Source organism: Sebastes umbrosus, chromosome 10 (genome assembly GCF_015220745.1).
Source record: "Sebastes umbrosus isolate fSebUmb1 chromosome 10, fSebUmb1.pri, whole genome shotgun sequence".
Classification (NCBI taxonomy): domain Eukaryota; kingdom Metazoa; phylum Chordata; class Actinopteri; order Perciformes; family Sebastidae; genus Sebastes; species Sebastes umbrosus.
The window spans coordinates 34,732,596-34,758,650 of NC_051278.1; the positions used below are offsets into that span (position 1 = coordinate 34,732,596).

Sequence of the window (26,055 nt, forward strand, 5' to 3'; positions counted from 1 at the left end):
TATCACCGTACGTACTTCATTGTAAAGAAACCAAAAAGACAGCAGATAACAGTAAAGCAAGATGAAATTTATTCATATGTTTTCATGACACGGTCAATAGTTATCTTGTGTAGGTTATGTGAGGACAGTTGAGGTTGATGGTGGCAGTTCTAGCACACCTATTTTGATATTGTGAATTTGTGCATAGCTGCCTGGCCTTCATCTAAAAGGACAGCCATACCCCACATTAGTCCTCAGTATTCCAGGCAGCTCCTTCCTTTGAAATCGTTTGATGTAGCTAAAAATAGAGAATGAACGTTTTACTACCAGCATCATCACATTATTAGCATCAATGAATGTTGAGTTGCGTGCTAGAAGCTAGCTTTGTTAAGCTAACAAGCTAGCTAGCTTGGTTAAGATTGAATTGATACAAATTACCTATATTAATGTTACAACTGTAGAATCTGCGTTTTTTCACATTAAACTATGTGAAATTAAGAGTTGAGTTGGACCAAACACACTTTGTTGGAAAGAGTAACGACAACGGTTTAGGGGAGTTCTATTTAGTTTCTGTCCAGTCTGAATGAAGTGTTTTACGCTGCTCTGCTACGAACAGCTGATTTCAACATAAACAACAATACACGTGGATGATGACGCAAGCTGCACGGAGAGGGGGATCGAGGTCTGCACTCTCCGAGTGCCATTCTAGTATACTATATACATTATACTGTATACTGTCATTTTAATTCCCGTTTAAGTTTTGACCATTTTTTTGCTGCACTAAAGATGTTTACACTTGAATTGTAATACCTTAAAAGATTTTTTTACCAAGTTGCTGGTGTACGATTTATTAGTTTAACACAATTCAGTAAAATTGTAGGCTATCTCTGTATGTATTTGTTACATTTTGTTTTACAAAGTTAGGAAAGTAATGTTTAAGTCAAGCCTGATGTTGCCTTACACATAACAGAATGATCCCAGTCACTTCCACACAGTGAGGCATACTGCTGATTAATTAAACACTGGTATCAGATCGGTACTCGGTATCGGCAGATGCCCAAAGCCCAGGTATCACTATTGGTATCGGGAATGAAAAAGTTGAATCGGTTCATCAATAGAATTTGACAAAAAGTGAGTTCTATCATACATAGAACCGCTGGCTGGACTGACTGAAACCTACGGGGGTGTTCTTATCAAGCTCTACAGGAACACCCCCCCGTGGCTGCAATCAGAATCTACTGTTGGATTTGAGGCCGATACCGAGTACCGATCCAATACCAGTCTTTAATAATAAGCTGTATGCCTCACTGTGTGGGAGTGACTGGGATCATTCTGTTATGTGGAAGGAAACATCAGGCTGGACTTAAACATTGCTTTTCTTTGTCAAACAAAATGTAAAAAATAAATACATAGATACAAATTTAGTGAATTGTTATTTATTATTAAAGTAAAAAATCATGCACCAGCACCTTGGCAACATTACAATTCAAGTGTAGATCTTTTTAATGCAGCAACAAATTGATCAAAACTTAAACAGGAATTAAACTTCCAGTATAATGTAAATGGTATATAAACATAGAATTGAAGTCAGTATCGGCACGATATCCGATCCAGTATCAGTGCCCCCCTACTCCTTGTCTGCCCCTTATTCACCTCCAAATCTCACCCCAATTCTCCCATAAGCCTTGTTGCATTTTTTTCCCCACCTATATGATTCCTTTCCTCTTTTCTTCTTTTCTCTGCGGTATTCATGCTCCATTCATTCTTTTCACATTCATCCCTCTCTTCTTCTTCTCCTCTGGATCTGGACCAACAGGTGGCAATTCTCCTCTTCCAGGTTTCCTTTCAGCTGGCACATGCACACATCTCCTTCCTCAACCCCCCCACCCCCCTCTTTGCACCTCCTTACTTAATGTATCTCTGCCTTCGTCCTGTCCTTTAGGTGGAGAACTCCACCTTGAGCTCGAAGAGTGCGGCCCTCATGGCTCAGAACGCCCAGCTGCAGAGCCAGCAGAGCAGTGTGGAGGGCGAGCGCGAGGGAGCTCTGAAGGAGAAAGAGGAGCTGAGGTCCACCTACGAGCTGCTCCTGCGCGATCACGAGAAGCTGGCGGCGCTCCACGAGAGGCAGGCGGCCGAGTACGAAGCCCTGATCGGAAAGCACGGGGGCCTGAAGAGCTCCCACAAGAGCCTGGAGCAGCAGCACAGGGACCTAGAGGACAAGTGAGGCTGGCTTTAGCTGCAGGGGATGGGCACTCGCTCACGTCTAATTACAGTTCATGCGTCACTCATGACTTTATACTCTACTGTGACCTTCTTTTGTACATTGTCTGATGACAGCAATATTAAACAATCATAACAACAATCATGCTGAGTAACTAGGGGAAACTGTAGACCTGTGGGGATAATGAAGTTATTAGTGCTTTGTATTCCTTCCTGTCTTATTTAAATCCTTTTGTTTATGAAACTAATTGAACGTTTTCTAATGTGTTTGTGTGTTTTTAATGTTTGCAGGTACAAGCAGCTCTTGCAGAGAAAGGGAGAGCTGGAGGATCTGGAGAAAAATCTGAAGGAGCAGCAGGACAAAATAGCGCTGGAGAACCAAACTCACCAAGCCACAGCTGACCAGTACAAACAGCTCAAAGAAGAAAATGATAGGTCAGATCCACCTGTATCAATATTTTTGCCTTAAACACTAAACAAACGTATGAATAACATGTTAATAAAGTGACTCATCCTTTTAAAGGTCCCATATTATGCTAATTTTCAGGTTCATTACATGCTGTAATGTTCAAAAACCCTTTATTTTCCTCATACTGTCAGCCTGAATATACCTGTATACCTCTGTCTGAAACACTCTGTTTTAGCGCATTTTGACGGAATTACAACGGAATTGCAACGGAATTGCAACAGAATTGCGTTGCTAGGCAACAGCTTGGGTCCATGTGTACTTCCTGTCGGCTGATGACATTCACATACACTGCAACCAGGAATAAACTGGGACACATTTAGAATGTTTATGTTTAAAATTGTGTAAAGGGTTTAAATATTGTATATTTGTGACATCACGAATGGACAGAAATCCTGACAGCTTGTTTCAAATGCAGAGTTTCTGAATACGGGCCGTGTGTATTTCCCTGTGGATTGAGTGTTTCGATACTTTCACAGTATTTATACAGAACTTAAGCCTGCTTCATAATAAAAAAACATGAAAATCTCACTAATAATATGGGACATTTAATCTCCTGATATTTTCTTTAGATTACACCTCATGTTACTATGAATTTAGAAAATCCCAGTGCTGGCCCTGACAAATTTGGTGTCCAAGGCAAGATTTTAGCTGGTGCCCTTAACAGTGATTTTTTTGTGCATACAGGCACAATGACATAGCCTCTTAACCTGCTTATAACATAGCTATCATATTGACCTTGATTATGAGACAAAAAAATGATGCGCGTGTGCTTAGCGCCGGCGCCGGAAATGTCTATATATTGAGGAGTCCTTCTGCTCTCTCCTCAGGCTGAATAACACCTACCGTCAGCTGGTGAAGGACAACGACAATCTCCAGCTGGACCATAAGAACGTAAAGAGCCAGCTGAATAGCGCCAAGCTGGACCAGACCAAGCTGGAGGCCGAATTCTCTAAACTGAAGGAGCAGTACCAGCAGCTGGACATCACCTCCACCAAGCTCACCAACCAGTGTGAGGTGAGGAGACACACATGTATCTTCTCTGTATTTGGGAGCAGGGTTTAGGCTAGACAATTTTTTGACAGACAATATGGCTGTTAATATTCCAGAATTCCGGCCATATAGAACAACTACTGGACATATATTTTAAAATAACCATATAATAGCCTACATTTGACACAACTTGAAAATAAGTTCAATTAAGAAGCGGTCTAAAAAATAAGATAACAGGCTCGTCGGTCCGATTTCTTAGATATTTTGAAGCTTCATTCATAACGTTGACATTCAAATTATTATTAAAAACTTACCGAAACATTGCATGCCGTCCACCTTCTCTAACCCTCTCTGTCTCTCAATCACGCACACACTCATAGCGAGCCCAGAGCCCCGCTCTTCGTCCTGTCGAGCTGTCTTTTTGCTGGTTTACCTCTTTTAACGTATCATATTTGTAGTTGAGCCAGGTGTCTAAGCATCTCTTTGATATACATCTCTCTCTCTGTGTGTGTGTGTGTGTGTGTGTGTGTGTGTGTGTGTGTGTGTGTGTGTGTGTGTGTGTGTGTGTGTGTGTGTGTGTGTGTGTGTGTGTGTGTGTGTGTGTGTGTGTGTGTGTGTGTGTGTGTGTGTGTGTGTGTGTGTGTGTGTGTGCGTGCGTGCGTGCGTGCGTGCGTGCGTGCGTGCGGGTGTGTGTGTGTTAGTTGTTGAGCCAGCTGAAAGGAAACCTGGAGGAGGAGAATCGCCACCTGTTGGACCAGATCCAGACTCTGATGCTACAGAATCGCACGCTGCTGGAGCAGACCATGGAGAGCAAGGACCTGTTCCACGTAGAGCAAAGACAATACATGTAAACCCCTGATGATACGCTTTCTTTAAAACGGACAGCAAGCATGTCCCTGTCTACAATTATTTATGTTTGATCATAGGATATTCAAATCAAATTGGTTGAATTTATATTTGGATTGTATGCATTTCACTCATCTCATCAGAGACAAACTGAATGAGCTGAGGAGACAGAAAGAGAAGCTGGAGGAGAAGATCATGGACCAGTATAAGTTCTATGACCCCTCACCTCCACGCAGGTAATAAGCAGCTTCATCTACACATAGGGCTGAACAATTAATCCAATATTAATCGCAATCACGATTCAAGATCACGGCTTCCCACAATGAAATGAACATGATCGACTATGATATTGACGTTTAAAATGTGTGCTCCGCTTATAGAAAACTGTGCTGCATAAATCAAGCGCTTCCTAAACTAACAGCTAGAGATGCACCGTCAATCAGAAGTCCCATATCAGATTTTTTTTTTTAAATGAAAACACTCACACTGCAGCCTCAGGAAGGGATACATCAATATGAATGGTCTGCAGAGCTTTAAACAGCTGATTACTGCAACATTTAGTTGTCTCATTTGTTCCATATATTTATATGGAACAAATGAGACAGTTGGAATCCAGCCTTCATATTCTTTATATGTCAGTATGTGATGACTTTATATCCCATGTTGTTTTCTCCTCGTGTTGCTGATGGTCTCCCTGCCTCGGCTCTCCTTTGTAGGCGTGGCAACTGGATCACTCTGAAGATGAAGAAGCTGATCAAGCCGAAGAGCCGGGAGAGGATGCGCTCTCTCACGCTGACTCCCTCCCGTTCAGAGTCCGGCGACGGTTTCCTGGTGTTTCCACCGGATAGCCAGGACAGCTCGTCCATAGGCTCTGGCTCCAACTCGCTGGACGACACACTCACACAAAAGAGGAGCAGCAGTGAGTACAACGGAAACACACGTACACACACGGAGGTAGACCCAACAATCAAGATCTGAGTAGTTACATGACTGAAGGAACTTGTCCCGGCATGCTCAAGATAAATCATATAAATATACACTCACCTGCCACTTTATTAGGCACACCTGTTCAATTGCTTGTTAACACAAATAGCTAATCAGCCAATCACATGGCAGCAATACAATGCATTTAGGCATCTAGACGTGGTGAAGACGACTTGCTGAAGTTCAAACTGAGCATCAGAATGGAAAGGGGATTTAAGTGACTTTGAACGTGGCATGGTTGTTGGTGCCAGATGGGCTGGTCTGAGTATTTCAAAAACTGCTGATCTACTGCAATTTTCACGCACAACCATCTCTAGGGTTTACAGAGAATGGTCCGAACAAGAGAACATATCCAGTGAGCGGCAGTTGTGTGGACGGAAATGCCTTGTTGATGTCAGAGGTCAGAGGAGAATGGGCAGAGTGGTTGAGATTATAGAAAGCCAACAGTAACTCAAATAACCACTCGTTACAACCAAGGTATGCAGAATACCATCTCTGAACGCACAACACGTCCAACCTTGAAACAGATGGACTACATCAGCAGAAGACCACCCGGTACTAGCAAGGTGTACCTAATAAAGTGGCCGGTGAGTGTATACTCAAACTACAGTATCAAACAATGCTTTACTGGTCATGGTCTGATACTATAGGGTAAGAGGCTGTGATCAGATATCAAATACTGAGACAGTATTTCATACACAAATGTACATGCAAAGAGCTAGTTCCATTAATGCTGAATACTCTTTCACAGACACACACTCAACCACTCACACACACACACACACTCAACCACTCACACACACACACACACACACACACACACACACTCACACACTCACACACACACACACACACACAAACTCACACACAAAAACACACACACACACACACACTCACAAACTCACATATCTACAAAGTCACAAAACACACTGCTGCTTGGGGTGCGTGCGTGCGTGCGTGCGTGCGTGCGTGCGTGCGTGCATGTGTGCGTGCATGTGTGTCTTTCCTCCCCTAACTGCTCCTCTGCTTCTTTATGTCTCTCTCTCTCTGCAAAGGGAGGAGAGGGCAGCAGTCCCATGCCCAGGGGCAGGGTTCCACCAATGGTATGCTGCGGATGGGGAGGGTGGGCGGGGTTTGTGACACGACTGTCACGTCTCTCGGGGCATGTTTTCGTGAGTCCATTGTCTGTGTCACTCGGCTGTCCTAGAGGTTACGGTTGAGCTGCGCAGCACTCCATGGTTGACTCTCAATCTCTGGCCTGGTTTGAGGAGTAGATGTGTTTCATGTGTTCAAAACAACAGAGGAAGCGCTTGATTTCTGTAACCTCATGTAATTGGATACCAGAATTATGGAAAATACCACCACCATTAGACGCTTCATTTTAGTCCCAAGAACAATATCTTTTTGTGTATTTAGTGACACTAAATTTTAAAGGGGAGCTCCATCGATTTAATCCATCAAGGCTCGTTTACAGGTCTTAGCGAGTAATACCAAAGAACGCATATTGATAAGGAGTGAAAGCCAGTTTGTCGTTCTATTGCAGCACCAGAGCCCAGCAGCGAAGCTATGCTTCCGCCATTTTGGATGTCCGCCTACAGAGTGCCGTACAAAAGTAAAACAAAATTATTTCTAATCCATTGTCATATTTAATGTCTCTACCGAAATGGCCTGCATTGAACAATTAAAATATGGTCCAGTAGCTAGTAGTGCTAGGTTGTTCCCGGTTGTTTGGGAACAGAGACGTTAATACATCCGCCACGGTACAGGCTGACGGCATACAACCCATGGGTGTATTAGAAGATAATAAAAGTGATGAATTATATATATATCTGTTATTACACCCGCATACAGCTAGCAGGAAGCTGGCAGAACCAGATATGTCATATGAGCGTATGGAGCGTCCCGTGGGTCTGATAAAAATAATAATAACTCTGGATTCAGCTATTAGTTCATTTTACAACTTTTCAGACATCATGATTTAAATGAGGGGTATTTAAGTGTTCCTACTGGGAAGGTGATTTATATCCTCTGATCTACAGACGTCTCTTTATACATCCATGGCCATGGTGTCATTGGCAATGGCATCTAGCGGCTATTGGAGTGTCTCTTTGCTTCTATACTCTTTGATAATAATGCATATGTGAAAAAAAGCCTTTTGTGGCTCAAGTGAGAGCTGTGTGAAATCTGATAAATGGTCTCAAGTGATGTCAAGTGTTGGTTGGGGCGGAAGATTACAAGTTTGAAAATGAAAAGAGTTGTGGTCTGGAAGTTAGAAAGAAGTGATGTTCCAGACCTCTGTAGCCCTCATCTGTGCTTAAGGCTACATTAGCCGCTACTAGCATAACGCATCAGATTCTCCAACCGAATTATCGACGGTCAATTTGCATTGTGGGTAATGTAGGTGTCAGGTTTTGACAAGGAAGGAAAATGTGTGGAATAAAAAAAAACGATATCTTACATGTGAGTCCAACAGTGTTGTAGGAGTGCGATGCTAAATCGGTGGAGTCCCCTTTCAACGGTGTTTAGGTGTCAAGCTGAATCAAGTGCATCTCATGTGGTTGAAATATTAGACAACACTTGAGGTATATGTTGTTGCAGGTTCAGTTCACTCCTAACTTGTCCCCAACAGGTCTAAGGCTCATTAGCTCTCTGTCACAGTCAACCTGCTGATCTGTGCAGTTCACTTGTAAATAACAAAGAGACGCACTCTAGTGTAGCATCCAACCTATTAAAAGGTGCAATGCATTGTAGCTGACCTCCAGTCAATGCAGTGTGTCAAGATCCGGGTTGTCTGGATTTGGTAGAAGATATGGAATCAATAATACAGGTTGGACATGGGATAGTAGGTTTACATTGTCAAATTATAAAGCAGGTCTGTGCTTCAAGATTAAACTGTCGAGTTGTGTAGTGAAAATATCTGTTGTGTAAAATCAAGAAGCTATAGCCAGCGTAAGTAAACTAGTATAAGCGAGTCAGTATATTTTTCACACAAGGACCACAGAAATGAGTGGCTAACACACACATTAAAGTACATATTTTATACATTTTTTAAATTTTCATTTGAAGTAGACAGTAAACACTATAAGAGAAAGAAAAAGAAGCTTTTATCATGTAGTATAATGTAATTAAAACAAAATAGATATGAATCAAACATGAAGACATGTACCAAAGACATTACACAGTCAGATGTTCAATAATACAGCTGGTGATGTGTATGAAGACACTGCAGTCCTCCCTGATGCTGACCTCCGACCTTTTCACTCTCCTGATTGCACCCTTTAATATTCTTCATCCTCCGTGTTTCATGTAGCTGGTAATGTGTTGACAGTTGTGTCGTGTATAATGTGTATTACAGAATACAACACTCATGACCATGCACATGAGACAGTGCTTGTGTGTGTTGTTGTGTGTAGATAAAATGTGCGCAGGTGTGTTTGCATAATATGTTTAGATGTTTGTGTTTGTTTGCATAATGTGTGTTTGTACAGAAGTCTGCTCTTAAGTCTTCTTCAGGGTTCAAAGAAGTCTATGGGAGTCCATCCCAAAAGCTCTATAAATGGAGAATAAATTATCATATATTAACAATGCTTGTAAAAATCAGTGGGGCTGAATACAATCTCTCTGGGGAAATGAAAGATAAAAAATGTACATAACCCCCTTAACACAAGCTTCACAATACCAACCATCTATATGTTTTTGTTAGGACTGTCAAAGTTAACACGATAATGCGTGAACGCATATTTGTTTTAACGCCACTAATTTCTTTAACGCATTAGAGTGAAGATAGTGGTATCATCTGAAACTATAAAACCTGATGAATCCATCAGTACCAACCATGTCAGACTAGCTTGTCAAGAAGGAGGATAAATAACGCTCCAAAACGTTTGCTAAATTTTGGCGAGGAAAAACTGGTATGGCCATTTTCAAAGGGTCCCTTTTCCTATTAAATACTTGACAAATCTCCCTTTTAAGGTTCATTTAGAACAGATAACAAATGTGTGAGTAATTGGCGACACGATTAACTATGGATAAAAAAGACGATATCTTACATTATGTGTCCGACAATGTTTTGGAGTGCAGTTCTCTCTCTTTAAGGTGAAGAGCTAAAAAATTCATTTGCGATTAACTATTTAATCGATTGTCAGTTTTTGTAGAGAAATTGTTTACAGCTCCATTAACTTCTTCATCTAGCATTGCTAATATATTATTAAAAACATATTTCCATGAAATACCGAGAAGGGAGTATATTTGTATAGATTGAAATCCCTTACACTTGATGATAAATTGAATATGCTTTGTAATAATATGATCCGCCTCAAGTTCTGAGTCCTATATTGTAGTGTGTCTATTGCATTGTTTGTCTGTTGTCCGGTTGAGTGTCCAGGGTCTCAGCTCTCTCTCTGCAGCTCTCCCCTGGCTCTCTTAGTGAAAACATTAACCTCATCCCTCTGTTCTGCCCTCCTTTTTCTTTTGTTTTCTTTCCTCCACCTCCCTCGGGCTGGTTTCTGTCTCTCTCTCTCTCCCCTGTCTATCTGTCTATCTGTCTGTCTCTGGCTGTGTTCTTGACAGCTATAAAAAGGTTGCCTTTCATGAGGAACAGATCCAAGGACAAAGACGAGGCCAAGGCCATCTACCGGCGCTCTATGTGTAAGACCTCCGTTAGCCGCCACGCTAGCCTTCCTCCGCCTCCTCTCCCTCTCATCGCCACTCTAGGAGAAACAAAGGAGGAAAAGCCACTGATGTCAGGGTGGCTGCAGTGGGCAGGGGGGGCAGTATGGCAGTTTCAGGTTTCAATCACAGCTCTTCAGTTATTAAATATCCATTTAATATTGGAGACAGAGTTTTAGTATTTCATAGTGGTAATGTAATCTGATATATTTTAGAGATTGACCAAAGATTCAAGTTTAACTTTTGTTACATAGTCACCGAACCCCCATGCTGCTGCATCTGCTGACATCAGTGACTTGTCCTTCTACTTTCTGCCTAGTAACCCCCATCCCTCCGTCAACTCCTCCGCCCTGCGTCTGCCACCTGCACTCCCTCCTGTAGTATCTGCTCTTAGCTTTTTATCAGCTTTCACCAGTGTAGTGTCACTATGTTCTCACTATTAGCAGATGAATGATTAACACAAGCTTCACTAACATTGCCTCAAAGAAAAATGTAGGACTAACCTCAAAAAAGCAGTAATGCCAAAACTGATGTGTCAGTTGTTTCTCTTGTAGTGTGATGCAGTTTCATCTCTCTTGGTCCTGAGTGTCAGCTACCAAAGCCTTATTTTTCAGTCTGCTCACTGTGGGGATAACTATGCAGCAGGGACACTATCGTGCAGCTTTGTCACGTGCTCTGTGCTTTCATTGTATTTGTGTGTACTGAATGAAAGGCTGTGTGTGTTTGTGTTGTGTATGAGGGTGTGTGGTCAGGTGAGATAGTGGGAGAGACTTCAGGTTTGCCTTTCATGCTCTTGTGGTGTGTTTGCCTCCATATTTGATTACAGCATGACTTAAAAAATAAATCACCAACCGCCTGATCACCTCCACTCAAACTCACACTCACCATGGAGGACTGGAAATGGAGCCTTTACTCTCTCTCTCTCTCTATCTCTCTCTCTCTCTCTCTCTCTCTCTCTCTCTGTCTGTCAGTGTGCTGCATTTCAGATCTTATTCTGATGACATGGACTCTTGCTGTGATCTGTTGTGTGCAGCGCCGCTGTGTTTGCATACCTTCATGCTTCTTTACTGTCGCATACGGCTCAGTAAATGAAGTGCATAAAGACAGTGGCCTCTTAAGGTTATCTGTTCAAAAAGGATCTGAAGGATGACAAATCATGCAGCTGCCATCTTTATGCACTTTGGCTGATATTTATAAAAAAGAAAAAAAAGAAAAGTGTAATACTGTATGTTTGCACGTGCCTCAATTTCCAAAAAGGCTAGACTTGATTTTATTGTTTTCTAAAAAAAAAAAAAAATTTTCACTGACTTTATAAAATAATAATTTTCTTTTTTTTCTATTTACTTTTGGAGTGGAAGCTGCTTTTTAAAGGGATACAAAATGTCTCTCTGATGTTAAGTTAAAGTTAACAGTTCTTTTGGGTAGGGATGCACGGTCCAGATAGCGATACCTGGGCTTTGGGTATCAACCAATACCGAGTACCCATCCAAAACCAGTGTTTAATTAATAAGCTGTATGTCTCACTGTGTGGAACAGATAAATATAAATAAATACATAGTGTGGATATAAATTTACTGAATTGTGTTAAAATCATAAATCATACTCCAGCAATTTGGTAAAAAATCTTCAAAATTAATAGGAACTAGAATGGCACTCGGAGAGCGCAGACCTCCGCCAAGGTGCGGGACTTTAAAAACAGATCCCAGCTCCCAGCTGGCGGTACCGTGAGGTGGTCGTCTTGTTATTAACACGGTGTGTTTCCGTGTAACGTTTCGGCGGATGCCTCTCTCATTCAGCAGCCTTGTTATGTCTGTATAACGTTACACTACGTTGTCTCTCATCCCGTCATCTACCGCTTTGTTCTTTCTTACCGCGGACGGACAGCAGCTCCACACACACATCCACACACGTATCTCTCTGCTCTCAGAAGGAGGCGGGGTCACGCGTCATCAGTTACTCTGCGCATGTACCCTGTGGTCTTCATGCTCAGGCTGAACAGAATCCTTAAAAAAATTCCTGAATCCGGATCATCACTAAAATATAAGGGATTGTTCATTGTGCCACACACACACACGCACACACACACACACACACACACACACACACACACACGCACCCCTCAAAAACATTTCATTCAAAGCAAACTTTTGGACAGACAGACACAGACAGACACAGACAGACACAGACAGACACAGACAGACACAGATAGACAGACGCCAGTGAAAACATAACCTCCTTGGCCCAAGACCTTTGGCATGGCAGAGGTAATTACAATTCAAGTGTGAACCTTTTTAATGGAGCAACATCTTGTTCAAAACTTAACAGGAATTCAAATTCCAGTATGTAATGTATATAGTATATACATATAGAACTGAACTGAATAGATCGGCCCCATTGTCACCAATACCCGATTCAGCTATTTGAGCCAGTATCGGCCCGATATCCGATCCGTTATTGGTGCATCCCTACTTTTGGGTACAAAAAGCTGGACAAGCTTGACTTGAGGTGGATGGCTAATGTCCCTTTCATGGCCTAACTGCCGTCTCTCCGTTCATCCATTCAGCCATGAATGACCTGTTGCAGACCATGGCGGTGGCAGGTGGTCCAGGGGCTCAGTGGGCGAGCAGCATCGAGAACCTAGACGGCGCCGAGGCGGGAGATGCCGGCATGACAGGGAGCAGCAGGCGCGGCGGGCAGCGCATGAAGGAGCTCGCCTTTTCCACCAACGCCATCGACTGTGCCGCCCTCACCTTGCCCACCGCAGGGCATAGCAGGGCCAAGCACCGGCTCCAGGTCAAAGGTCAGGATGCTGGTTTATGTGTGGGGGAAGGGAGAAACGAGCATATTGAGAATCTGACACTTTTTTTGGCGTTTTACTGACCACATTTCAGGTAATAGAATGGGTCTGCAGATATGAAATATATATCATTTGATATGTTCATTTTTCCCCTGTTAATGTCCATCTTTAGTAGACTGGACTCATTTGTGTGAAGATTCATATGAAGGTGGGGATATTTTTGTGAGATCAGAATGAAAAAAGCAGATGTAGTATCACTCTCTTCTGTGTCTCAACAGATAATGCTTCCTGTGAGGATGTCGCCGGCTCCTTAGACGACCCCAAGAGTCAAGGTAAGACTTGACATGACCTTAGAGAAGTAAAAGGATGGGTAATTGCAGCAGCTTCTCAACACCAGCCGGCCTTTCAAACGAGGAATAAGAAAAGACTGAATAGTCCCAAAAAAAGCAGGTCATGTCATCAGCAGTCCCACTGCTAATCTTTTGGCTGCCTTCCTGCACTTCCATTAAGCGTGATCTGCAGTTGGAAAAGCAATTTTAGTGGAGAGCAAAAGAGAGAGAGAGATCAGCCTCCATTGAAAGTAAGATTGACTCTAATTCAGGCTTTAGGACGTTATCCAGGGCAGTTAATCTGCGGCCAACCAACGATTCATTAGTTCTGTGCTGCTCTAATGAAGATGACCCGGTTGTTAAACAGCCACCAAACTACTTACACACATTCCTGGCACTTAAGCTAAGTCCACACCCTGTTGCCATCAGTTTGGTCTCTTAAAATACTTTAATTATTAGTTTTAAGCAATTTATACCTTTTAGTCTGCAAGCAGTTAGTTGAGTTAAGTTTATACTAGGGCTGTCAATCAATTAAAATATTTAAGCGTGATTAATCATAAATAAATCACCCATTTTTTTATCTGTTCAAAATGTACCTTAAAGGGAGATTTATATACAAGTACTGTATTTAATACTCTTAACAACATGGGAGTGGACAAATAAGCTTGCTTTATACAAATGTATGTATATATTTATTATTGGAAATCAATTAACAAAACAATGACAGATATTGATCCAGAAACCCTCACAGGTACTGCATTTAGCATAAAACAATATGCTCCAATCAGAACATGGCAAACTGCAGCCCAACATGCAACAACAGCTGTCAGTGTGTCAGTGTGCTGACTTGACTATGACTTGCCCCAAACTGCATGTGATTATCATAAAGTGGGCATGTCTGTAAAGGGGAGACTCGTGGGTACCCATAGAACCCATTTACTTTCACTGATCTGGAGGTCAGAGGTCAAGGGACCCCTTTGAAAATGGCCATGACAGTTTTTCCTCACCAAAATTTAGTAACTTTGGAGTGTAATTTAACCTCCTTCATGACCAGCTAGTCTGACATGGTTGGTTTTCTAGTTTCATATGATGCCAGTATCTTCACTCTAGCTTTAAAACTGAGCCGCTACAACCTAAAAAATTGCAGGTTACGTTATTATTGCATTAACTTTGACAGTCCTAGTATATACCAGACTTAATACTCTTTTGCATCAAAGTACTGTATGTACAGGACATCCATTCCCAGGACTTTGGCAAAGCATTAGTGCCCAACCTGGCTTCTACTTAGCTGATGAGTTCCGAGAATGCACTCATAAAATCCAATGTGTTGTTGTGAGACCCATTTCCCAGTACGTCTCATAGGCTGTATATAAAGATACCAGTATATATAGTATACAGTATATACAGTCTCTGTAATGGCTGGAGAAAACTCTCACTACCACTCCGGACATTGCTTCTAATGTATCAGCCATTAGGCCATCTCCTCTCTCCTACGTGTTTCTATCTGTGCTTCCAAGCATGAATAGATATTAAAGCACTGTAGGCAGCATTAATGAGTAGTGTGATGTACCCTTCAAACATGTCACGAGTCATAACCAGGGTGTGTTGAGTTGTGTATGTGTGTGCTTCATCAGACCTGCAGGTGTATAGCAGTGCTCTGTGTCCTTCTCCTGTTGAGCTGATGTGCAGAGTGCCCTTTAGCATCTGTTGTAAATGACCACTACTCGGCACTTAAGGCCCAGACACTCCAAGCCGACATCAAAGAACTAGTGGCGATGAAGGCCCACTATTGTGTCGCCTTACGTTGCCTTTGTCTTGGCCGACAAGTTGCATTTGAACACACCGCAAAGACTACAGCCGACGGCCAACTACCACGTACGTTCTGCGCCTGCGTGAGAGGAAATAACTCTCCACACCAGCAGGTGGCGGTAGTCTGTATTCGTCATTCTAAAAGGGAAACCAGAAGTCCGAGGACGGCGGATACACAAGCATTTGTTTTGATTAGTACATGAAATAAAGCAGCGTTTGCCGACTATTTTCACACCGTTCACCACTTAGCTTCATTCCAGATGTTCATGTCGTGAAAATATCTGTGTGTTGGAACGATCAGATGAGATGATGATGAAAAAGGAGAAGAACCTTTTGTGTGTGTCCTCTTGACTTTACTCGTTGGCTTGCTTTCCTCACTTCTCTGCAATGATGGGTTTAAGCTGAACAGCCAATCAGAGTGATTTTTCTCACCAACGGGCTCCGCTGCCGATTCAACATGCTGAATCAGCCGAAAAACATCAGACACGGGCAGAGTAGGGCCAACGGTGCGGCACACACGGCAAAAACTAGGCCGAAGGACGCTCACCGGTGGCCCCAAACTGTCTGACGTCTGACGGACGGCGTGTCAGGGCCTTTAAGAAACTGGGATTACAACACACACAGAGGGAGAGTTGTTTGCTGCTATATTAACGCTCTGGATATTGTGTAGAGCACCTTTAATTTTAAATTCTAATTTGATGTCACCCATGTCCTGAAAACCAGTTTGAAATGGTAAACGGACTTGCATTTATATAGCGCTTTTCTAGTCTTCCGACCACTCAAAGCTCTCTACTTGTCAGCATTCACCCATTCACACACACACATTCATACACTGATGGCAGAGACTGCTAAAGTGCCAACTTTGCCTATCAGGATCTAATCTATATACTCATTCACACACCGATGGCTTTGCCTTCGGGAGCAATTTGGGGTTAAGTGTCTTGCTCAAGGACACATCGCCATGTGACCCGGAGCAGCCGGGGATCGAACCACCGACCTCCGATTGATGGCCGACTTGCTATACCCTCTGAGCCACTCAGCCGCCCATATGTTTTGAAATGATTTCACAGTCACTGGTTTCCAGCTGAAAATTTGTCACCACCTCTTTTCTTTCCTTTCTTCCTTCTCAATCCTCCTCTTCAGTTTCACACAGTCACCTGTTTCTCCTTTTTATTACTAATCTTACTCTATCGTCCTCTGTTATTCACTATTGTCTCCATCAGTTCCCCCTTTTCACAAGGTGGGTTGGTCCTTGGATTGAAGCACCCCTGTCGTCTCCGTCAATAGTTTCTTTGTTTACTGACTGGACATGTTGGTGCTGCAGCCTGGCACTGGGCCACCCTTCCTGTCCCTCTGCCTGGCCTGTGCCATCTGCTGCCCCAGCAGGAGACATTCTGTCAAACTGTTAGCGTACTTCTACGTGTTACTCTTTGTGTTAGTGCATGTTTGTGTGGATACATGGAAGTGTATATCTATAAATCCTAACTGTGTGTGTGTGTGTGTGTGTGTGTGTGTGTGTGTGTGTGTGTGTGCGTGTGCGTGTGTGCGCGTGCGCGTGTTCCCTCTTGTCCCTTACCCAGCCTGCAGACCCACCAGTCTCCATAGCAACAGGACCACCAGTAGTAATATTAACAATAACTCCCACCTCACTTCTCCTTTGGAGGGAAAAGGTATGCTCCTCCTCCTCTCAACTAACCTTTCTGTCCTTCCTCCTTTGCTCCCTTTATCTTTTTCTTTCACGCCTACTTCAATGTGTCTTCCTGTGAAAATTGGATCAAGTCGGTTTGTCCTGATTTTAAAAGTTAAGGTTTAAGTTTTTATTTCAAAATCAATATATTGGGGTGATCAAGTGCCATTTAAGAGAGTCTGACTGCTAGCTATGTTTAGTCTCTAATGTGTTAATGACACTGATCACTCATTTAGTAAGTCCAAATGGGTTACAGGTGCACTGTTACTGCACGAAGGATATAGTTAATAGTCAATGTATGTTTTGATGTACCTACAACAGATAGCTTATTGAAATGTCATCACACTCCTAAAATCGTCCTCTTTTCTCTCATTTTCAAGTCGTCAGTGATGGACAGTGTTGTAAATGAGCTATCAGATAACTACAATACATATCAGTTATGAAGGCTTAATAAGAAATCTCACTCAGCAAAAGCAAATCAAGCAGTATATTACAGTATTTAGTATTTTACATTTTGCTTTTAAATGATACTGTAGCCCCGTTTCCAACACAGGAACTTTTCAAAGGAACTAAGAACCTTTTGAGGAACCCATGGCCTGCAGACTGCAGGGACCAGGGTCTAACTTATGTTCTGGGGACATGTTCTGGGTCTTTTTTACCCCCCAAAAAGTTCCTGGTCGGGGGGTAGTACTTTCTGAAAGTACCGGAACTTTCGGGGGGGAGTTTGCAGGGATGACCGTTGGGGAAACACACACAGCACTGCTGCTTCAACTGTACCTCTTCATTCATAAACAACGAAGTACTCTAGTATTGATTTAGGAGCATTTTAGGACGAGGGGAGAACATTTCTCTTTGTTTATAAAATTCAAAGTAAAGTTAGGCTCTGCTGTCGGCTTCCCGACTCATTTGAAAAAGACAGAGAGAAAAAGAGAGAGAGATCGTGCAAGTGAGAGGGCGATCGGTAGAAGAGAGAGAGACGTAGCGCGGTGGTGTTGTGTTATTTTCTGATTGTTTCACGGCGTTAACGTTCTAAAGCACAAATAGGAGTGTAGGAGAAGAGGTGTACTAATGCAGTTCCTAGCAGTGAATGTTAAGGTCAGTAAAGATCCCCATGTTCTCATCGCTGCCTCCCCTCCCACAGGGATGTTGAACGGCAGCCTCAGCAGGCCTCACAGTGAGAGCAGCGGAGAGTTCAGCCTGAGTCTGGACCAGGAGGTGTGGTCCAGCAGCGGCAGCAGCCCCGTCCAGCAGCCCAACTCCTTGCGCTCCTCCCACCAGAGCCCCCTGCAGCTGCGCAGGTTGCTCGACCCGCCCGCCGCCGCAGGCAGCCCCGGCCAGACCCAGGTCAGGAAGACGGGATCCCCAGCTAACGAGGTGCTTTCCCTGCAGCAGTTCCTGGATGAGGGTATAGATCCTGCAGAGGTGAGGTTCAGGTTTAATGTTGCTGTTCTGATTCTGTTTGACTAAAACGTGCAGATGAAGTAGATCAAGCTTTTATGGAAACTTTTTCTCAGTTGTGACCATGCTGGATTCATTCAATCATATAGGGATCAATTTAGAACTGAGGATTATTTTCATGAACAATGAATCTGCTGATTATTTTCTCCATTATTGGTTTTTATCTGTAAAGGGTGATTAACAACCAAAACCCAAAGATATTTGGTCTACTACCTCCTATGACAAAGAAAAGCAGCAAATCCTCAATTTGGAGAACCTGGAATCTGTTTGGCAATTTTAGTTTAAAAAAAAAAAATGGTTAATACATTTTAAAATAATATGCTGATCAATAATAAAAAGATTAAAAAAAAATAAAGGCTGTCAATTGTTTAAAATATTTAATTGCAATTTAATTGCATGATTGTCCATGATTAATCACGATTAATTGCAAATGAATCACACATTTTGTATCTGTTCAAAATGTACCTTAAAGGGAGATTTGTCAAGTATTTAATACTCTTATTGACATGGGAGTGGACAAATATGCTGCTTTATGCAAATGTATGTATATATTTATTATTTAAAATCAATTAACAACACAAAACAATGACAGATATTGTCCAGAAACCCTCACAGGTACTGCATTTAGCATAAAAAATATGCTAAAATCTTAACTTGGCAAACTGCAGCCCAACAAGGATTCCTTATGTTGTCTAGTTTCATATGATAGTACTGAGCCCACTACAACCTAAAAATCACAAGTTGCGTTAATGCAATGAGAAAGTAGTGCCGTTAAAACAAATTTGCGTTAACTTTGACAGCTCTAATAAAAATACCTTTAATATGAAAGGATTGTACAACAGGATGGTACTTTACTTGATACTGTTTGTTTTCTCTGTCCTCTGCAGTCTGGCAGTCAGGAGAACCTCACTGTAGACTCTCCTCGCCTCTCCACTTTCTCTGAGCATGTGCAGAAAGAACTTACTTCCACCAAGGGACGAGGCATATTACGCTCATCCAGTGGGAAAGCAGCGCTCATCAGCTCTGATCGCCCACCGAGATCCACCGGACCACCAAGTCGCCCAACCCTGCGTAAGGCGGAGAGCACCCGTGTGAGAGGCTCTGCCCCGGTCCGCTCCAGCCTGTCATCGCAGGGCAAAGCCACGTCCGTGTCCGGACGCCTGGATGTGGCTTCCTCCACGCTGCCCCGGGCCAGCAGCGTCATCTCCACTGCCGAGGGCACCACACGCCGCACCAGCATCCACGACCTGCTGTCAAAGGACAACCGGCAGCCCGTGTCCGTCGACCCCTCTCCTCCCGTCGCCTCCACCGAGGCTGGGGTACGCTCCCAGCCTACACCCAGTGAGTACCACCCCAACAGCACCAGCCTAAAGGGACCCCTCACCACCACCACCCCCCTGCCCAAGTCACTCAGCTTACCTTGCCGTAGCTTGGAGGATCCCGACCTCTCCACCCTCGAATCTTTCCTGGGCCCTTCCTTCACTGTAGAGTCGGTGTTCATGGACTCCATTTTTAGTGAGTCGGCGGGCAAAAACCTCCCCTTCCTGTCTCTAAACCCCACCCTAGTCAGCAACATCAGTGGGCCTCCTGCTACTAATAAAACACACCCTCCTCCTGTCCCCAGCCATATATCCACCCAAGACCAGGCCCCTCACAGCCAATCAAATGGCCAGATGAGATTCAGCCCAGCCAGTCTGGAAGAGTGTAACGAGGGTGTTGATCCCAGTCGTGTGAATAATTCGGAGCAGTCACTGAGCCCAGAGGACAAGCAGTCTCTGTGGTATGAGTATGGCTGTGTGTGAATGACAGGCAGATCTTTTCACCAGACTTGGCGTAAAGAGGGGAGAATGAAAAGATGACAAATTCTCCTCCTCTGCATGTATTTATTGGAGCACTATCTCTGTGTGGTGTAATTGTTTCGTTCTTTTCTGTTTGCCATGGTGCTGATTGGTCAATCGCTGGGTTTTTTTGTTGGTTTTTTTTGTCACTTCCTGTTTTCTGCCTTGTTTTTTTCTCCACGGTGGGATTTTGATGAATGTTCTTTCATCCAACAGCCATATTATTGTTTCCTCATCAGATCTGTTTCACTGGCTAACACTATACTATTATCTGCAGTTTGGGGTTAATACATCACAGTTGAGGTGTAGTATTTGTGTTTATAGCTTAAAGGGGACATATCATGAAAAACTCACTTTTTCAGTGCTTGTGCACATCCGTCTGGAGTGTCTACCAACCCACAAACTGTGAAAGAAGACAACCCAGTCAGTTTTTTGTCTAGATCAGAAAACATGTGATTTCAACAAGCCAATCAGATTTGTCTCCCCTTCCTATGTCACATGCAGGAACATTAGAATATACCGCCCACAGCTGGAGCACCTTGGCAAAGGTGCTCCCATAGAAATAGAATATAGGAGTAGAACGGACATTCTCGTTTAAATCAACCAAGCAGGATGGTCAGAGTGGCGACCATTTTTATGTGTACCGTTGCCATAGCGACCGTTGTAGCAGGCTGCCTTGCGCAAAAACTAAGCCAACTAGTGGCAAGTCGCAGACTCACTGAGATGACTAAACAAGCAGTGGAGTAGTAACGTTATGAAGCACAACTTAATGTTTCATCCACACACTCACAGCAGAGGAAAGCTCATTGAGTGATCATCTGAGTGATCATCTTTGTCCGCTCGTTTTCTGTATGCAGTGTGGCATTGAAGCATGGTGGAATTAGCAATAGCTAGCTAGCGGACAGCTGGCCGGTTAGCTCTTGCGCCAGGCTTTGATGCTGCACTGATTACGGAAAAATGAGCAGAATAGCGGGCTGGTGGCTGGCATGCCGGTGGCCGGCAGGCCGGTGGGCCGGTGGCCAGCGGCAGCGCCAGGTCTAAACGATCCCTTTACCTGGAGACAAGCTACCTAGCTAACTAAGCCAGTTGTCTCTGGGAGCTGCGTCCGTTCTCTTCCTGGCAAGCTGTGACCACACACTTCACTGCCCACTTCTGTCGGCTCCGTTATCACCATAACAACTAACAATTATCGGCGTTTTCTTTTGTACTAGTCAAATTACCCCAGCAAACAGTTCAGTGACCCTTCTACTCCTATTTTATTTCTATGGGTGCACCATATTTCTCTAGCAAGCCAATCAGAACAGACTGGGGGTCTTAAAGAGACAGACGCTGAAATGGAGCATTTCAGACGGAGGGGGAATCCAGGTATATTCAGACAGACAGGAGGAGAAAGACTGGGTGTTTTTGAACATTACAGCATGTAAACATGTTCTACTAGAAACCCAAACTACAAGTATGAACCTGAAAATGAGCATGATATGTAGAAATAGTAGTCTCTGATAGAGCAAAGCATTGCGGGACAGATCTCGTAGCTGCAATTTCTTCATTACAAATCCTAATGAAAATGTTTCCATGTGTCAGATAATAGATTGACTTTCTACCCACTCTCTGTTTATGATGATGTTTGGGTGACTGTCTGGTTCACTGCTTTCTAACTCGGTTGCATCGTCCACTAAATTGCACGGCTTTGTTCTGTCCGACCTGGAATGCTAATTTTGATTGCTGTGATCAAAATGTTTATCTTCTTTTTGTTTGTATTAATGGTAGTTATGGTTTGTTTTTGTATATTTGACACCTTTTCTGTATTTTCTTTTATATAATATTAACGGGAGCATTTGCTCTGCGGGTTTTGATCTGGTGGGTCTTAACTGACATCTTGGGCTGATGACAAAATGATGAAGCTTCATTCCCTAAATGATCTGAGGGAAGGTATGGTTGGTTAGTGAAAGGTGACAGATAAGGTAGTGGAGGGTGACCAGGGTGTAGGGCTGTCCAGAATACGAGTGATGGCGAGATAGAGCTTCATGAAGCTATGAAGCTCTCCAGCAAATAGATTTTCAAAAGGGTTCATTTCACGAGGCTTCATCTGGGCTTCATGTGCACACAAAACAGTAAAACAGGCCGATATATTCCAGATATGTGGCAGTGGTTTAACCGGGCACAGGGCAGTGAATGTGCTTGTGTAACTATAGGAAAATGACTAGAGATGTTTTTATTCAGGAATAGTAAATTCTCAACTGTATTTCATCTTCGGGCGTCTTCAATGACATCATTAGTCTAAAACGATAAAGCCTCGATACGCGCTTCACAGAAAACTTCCTGGATTACTCGACACGCTGCGTAGCCTCGGCACAGCCCGTAACATCACTACAGAATACAATTTTGGCCTCAAAACTTCGGTGAGAAATATATGAATGTATTGGAAGTTTTGTGTTCTTCTTACTGTCGTCACTGCTATACACACGTGCACGTCTAAACACAACAAACAGCGATATCCGTCTGAGAATAACTACTAACAATTAATGTTGAATATGAGTAATGAATAATGTTGTGGATTATTCATTATTTCATGGGCATTTGGGGATTTATACATTATTATTACATACTTTTATATAAAAAAGAGGAAGAAAAAAAACCTTGAAGCATTTGAATAGTGATTTGGAGATTGATTACCATGGCAACGGTCAAAGCTTGGAAGCATTCGGGTCATCCCTACCAGGGTGATTATTATGTTTTCATTTAAGGCAACCATTTATAGTTATTATATAGTAAGTTGAGAATAGTTTTCAGTGGTCAGATTGTTTTGTGAATGAAGCAAACATCATTTCTTTTGGTGTCTGGAAACTTGTATTTACTCACTGCGACGCACCACAACTTGAGAATGGATCATTTTTGATTATGTATTTTAGACTGACAAGATCTTGTACAGATTGTTGTAATCATTAACTTCTAATCAAAGACGAGCACTGCTTCCTGTGCCGATACTAGTAGTCCTGTCCTCCTCTACATCCTTATTTATTTCTGCTTTGTACTCTACTTGCTGTTTAGAAGCTGTTTTAATGTATTTATCTTAATCCACAGTATATGCAGTAAAGTGTAAATGGACATTTCTTGTCACTGTTTACAGATGTAACATAAACACTGCCTTTGTCCTACAGATGTGGAGGGCAGAAAGGCTAAAAGCAGGAGCGGGGAGCCGCAGCAAAGCTGCTAAGCCCCGCCCCCACCACCCTCGTCTGTCTGCTACCATGCTGTGAGTGCGTGGTGAGTGAGCGCTGCTCGAGCGGGAGGAAGAGGGATCGGGGTGGGGGGGTCGTTCTTGTCTCCATGGGAACATAAAACATGGTGTAACAGATGTCGTCCATCCTGCCGTGCACTTGCTTCCCCTGCTTCTCCCCCCGTCCCCCCTCACTGTCCTGTCCGTCGCCCCACCGTCCCTGTGGTGCCAAACGCCTGTTCACAGAGCCTGATGGGACCCCGGTCTGCATGGCATATGGGCCGCTGTTACTCTGAGGGGCTGAACGCTTTGCCTGTTTGTGTCCCCAAATCCCAACAAGAGGAGGTATGTGACTCCAGTACGTCAGCGTGTCCCTCCTCCATGATGCTCCTTGTGTTGTTGGTGAAGGTGACTGCTGAGTGATGGTCCTACTGGTGAACAAAATAGACCCTTTGTTGTTTTCAGGCTGCTTGTTGTTGCTGCATGGCTTCAGTGTAGTGCTGAAATCCTTCCCCCTTCTCGTTCCCCTGACAATGCATGTAGATCCAGGCTGGCTGCTTCCTTCTGTCTCCTCTTGTATATCACTGTCTACGGATACACTTTCTGACTTTTAATCTTCTTTTTTCTGTCTCTTTTACTTTGTGTAATGTTCTTTTTTGTTTCTTTCAACTTTCTAATCTGTGTCCTTTTCTTTCTTCTCTTACTCTTTCATCTCCTATTTGCTTGCCTGGGACTCAAAGAGAAAGGTGGCCTTGGAGCTGTGTGTCTGAAGCCTAGTAAAGTTAATCTGCTGAGTCTGTCTACAGTGAGAAAAGATTGTATATCCAAGTTTTCCTCCCTTTTTGTTTGTTTTTTTCAACCCGGGACACTTCAGTAGAGAAAAGTGGCTTCCTTCTCTGTTTACTTTTTCTTCCTTGAATCAAGGAAACAGAAAAATCCTAGGAAATGTTGCTGTGACAGTTTCTTTTCTTCTATAAAGACTAAAGCTGTGGCAGATTCCACTGCCACATGTCCTTCAGTGTGACGGACTGCTAGATGTGCACTAGTCTCTACGGACTAAAATACATGCCAATGTTCACACAACAGCCAAAAGGGCGATCTTAAACCAGACTGATGGATCATCTGTGCAACTTCAAAGTCAGCCGGACCTCCCTCTGCCCAACGCCATGATCATAAAATGTCTTTTTATGAGTGGGCAGCACGGACAAGCAAAGACGACTTTCAGTCAGACTCGTACACATCATTTTCAGAGCATGTCTGCACCGAACATTTCCCACTCAACCTGCTTTCGGACTGAAGAATCACAATCTGCATAGAGCAATCAATCAGCCCACTTCCTTTGTCCAATCAGAGAGGAGGACGACGTTCAGTGGGGACTGCACTTGGACAGGAAGCCATGATTGGCGTCTGTTGCCTGCCAATCACGACTGATGGCTGTGTGATCTGAGAGAGACTAATCATGGGAGTTTTCCAGGTCACCTATATAACAGTTGGCAGCCATGGCTCATGCCACCACACACACACACACACACCCTGAAATAAACTACACACTCTTCATCCTACAGTAGCTTAAATCATATATCATCTAAATCATCTCATTTATCGCTCCCCATCCTGCCATGAGAAGGAAAGACAGTGAAAGCACACTTCCAGTTAACTTCATACAGTATGGTGCATTTACTTCCCTCAGTATACTGTAGGTGACCTGTGACCTACCCTGTACGTGCACATTGCTGTTGCTGTGTTGAACATGATGGTGATGATGAGACCCAGTGTTTTCCTCCTTTTCCACTTTTTACATAAATCCATTTGATGTAATTAAAATCCATCAAGACTACTGTGTGGCTCTTGTTGTGTTTTATATGCTGAGCCCATCCAGAACACAGAGACCCAAATGTTTATGTTATTTTCAGGAACGTGGGCAGAAGATCCCCCTGTTCCTCACCAAAACCCTATTTTAAAGAGTGAGAATGATGGAAGAAAGCTCCACTATTTTCTTGCTCTTTTTCAGTGTTGCACTAAATTGAGAAGTGCACATGTGGAAATGGAGAATTTCCCTTAAAAAGTTTTGTTTCTCTTTAGTCTGATCCATTTCACCTCAGACACTAAAATTGTTGATGTTGCTCACTGTATGTTAGAAATGATGCCACTTGCCTTGTAACTTCTGTTCAGCTCAACTTTAGGTTGATTTGTTAGTCTTTGGCACTCCCTAGAGGTGACTGTTGGTACTTTAGTTAGAACAGATGTAATAATTAATAAATATGACAATAGATATTGGTCTGTGTGAATGGAAACCTCAGTGTAAATTAACTGTTTTTTGGGTTGATATCATTTGTTACACAGATTTGGTGCTAAATGTAACCATTTTTTACCACTGGAGAATTGCTAAAAATGATCAATAATCCCTCCAAAATCCCACGTTAAGACACCAAGACCTTGAGGAACACCATAGAAAAAGCCATGCTGTGATTTGGGATAAAAAATGTTTGATATTTGGAGATTTCTGCAAGAATTGCATTTTTTGACGATTGAATGGTTAGCACTTGTGTTATGTAAACTGCTCAGAAACCCCCTTATTGTCAATCTAGCTAGGAAAGCCATCCATCCTCTGAATGCTCTAGGTCTCTAGTTTGATCCATCCATCCTCTGAATGCTCTAGGTCTCTAGTCTGATCCATCCATCCTCTGAATGCTCTAGGTCTCTAGTTTGATCCATCCATCCTCTGAATGCTCTAGGTCTCTAGTCTGATCCATCCATCCTCTGA

At 43.1% G+C, this 26,055-nt stretch overlaps 1 protein-coding gene across 12 annotated transcripts in view; it reads left to right on the top strand.

The window, feature by feature from the left end:
- The window catches only part of LOC119495206 (girdin-like), a 169,996-nt gene extending 144,868 nt beyond the window's left edge, over positions 1–25,128 (top strand). For 2 of the 12 annotated variants that reach the window (XM_037781456.1, XM_037781455.1), the window contains 13 exons: positions 1,922–2,199; positions 2,491–2,634; positions 3,496–3,682; positions 4,360–4,505; positions 4,648–4,740; positions 5,221–5,423; positions 6,544–6,591; positions 10,058–10,135; positions 12,720–12,956; positions 13,232–13,285; positions 16,672–16,761; positions 17,920–18,200; positions 19,124–25,128. In XM_037781456.1, coding sequence (XP_037637384.1) covers positions 1,922–2,199; positions 2,491–2,634; positions 3,496–3,682; positions 4,360–4,505; positions 4,648–4,740; positions 5,221–5,423; positions 6,544–6,591; positions 10,058–10,135; positions 12,720–12,956; positions 13,232–13,285; positions 16,672–16,761; positions 17,920–18,200; positions 19,124–20,038 — 2,754 coding nt within the window. In that variant the 3' untranslated portion in view covers positions 20,039–25,128. Of the gene's footprint in view, positions 1–1,921; positions 2,200–2,490; positions 2,635–3,495; positions 3,683–4,359; positions 4,506–4,647; positions 4,741–5,220; positions 5,424–6,543; positions 6,592–10,057; positions 10,136–12,719; positions 12,957–13,231; positions 13,286–14,916; positions 14,992–16,671; positions 16,762–17,919; positions 18,201–19,123 lie in introns of all 12 variants that reach the window. The other 10 variants (XR_005208395.1, XR_005208397.1, XR_005208398.1 and 7 more) reach the window with 10 other exon arrangements.
- The last annotated feature ends 927 nt before the right edge of the window (positions 25,129–26,055 follow it).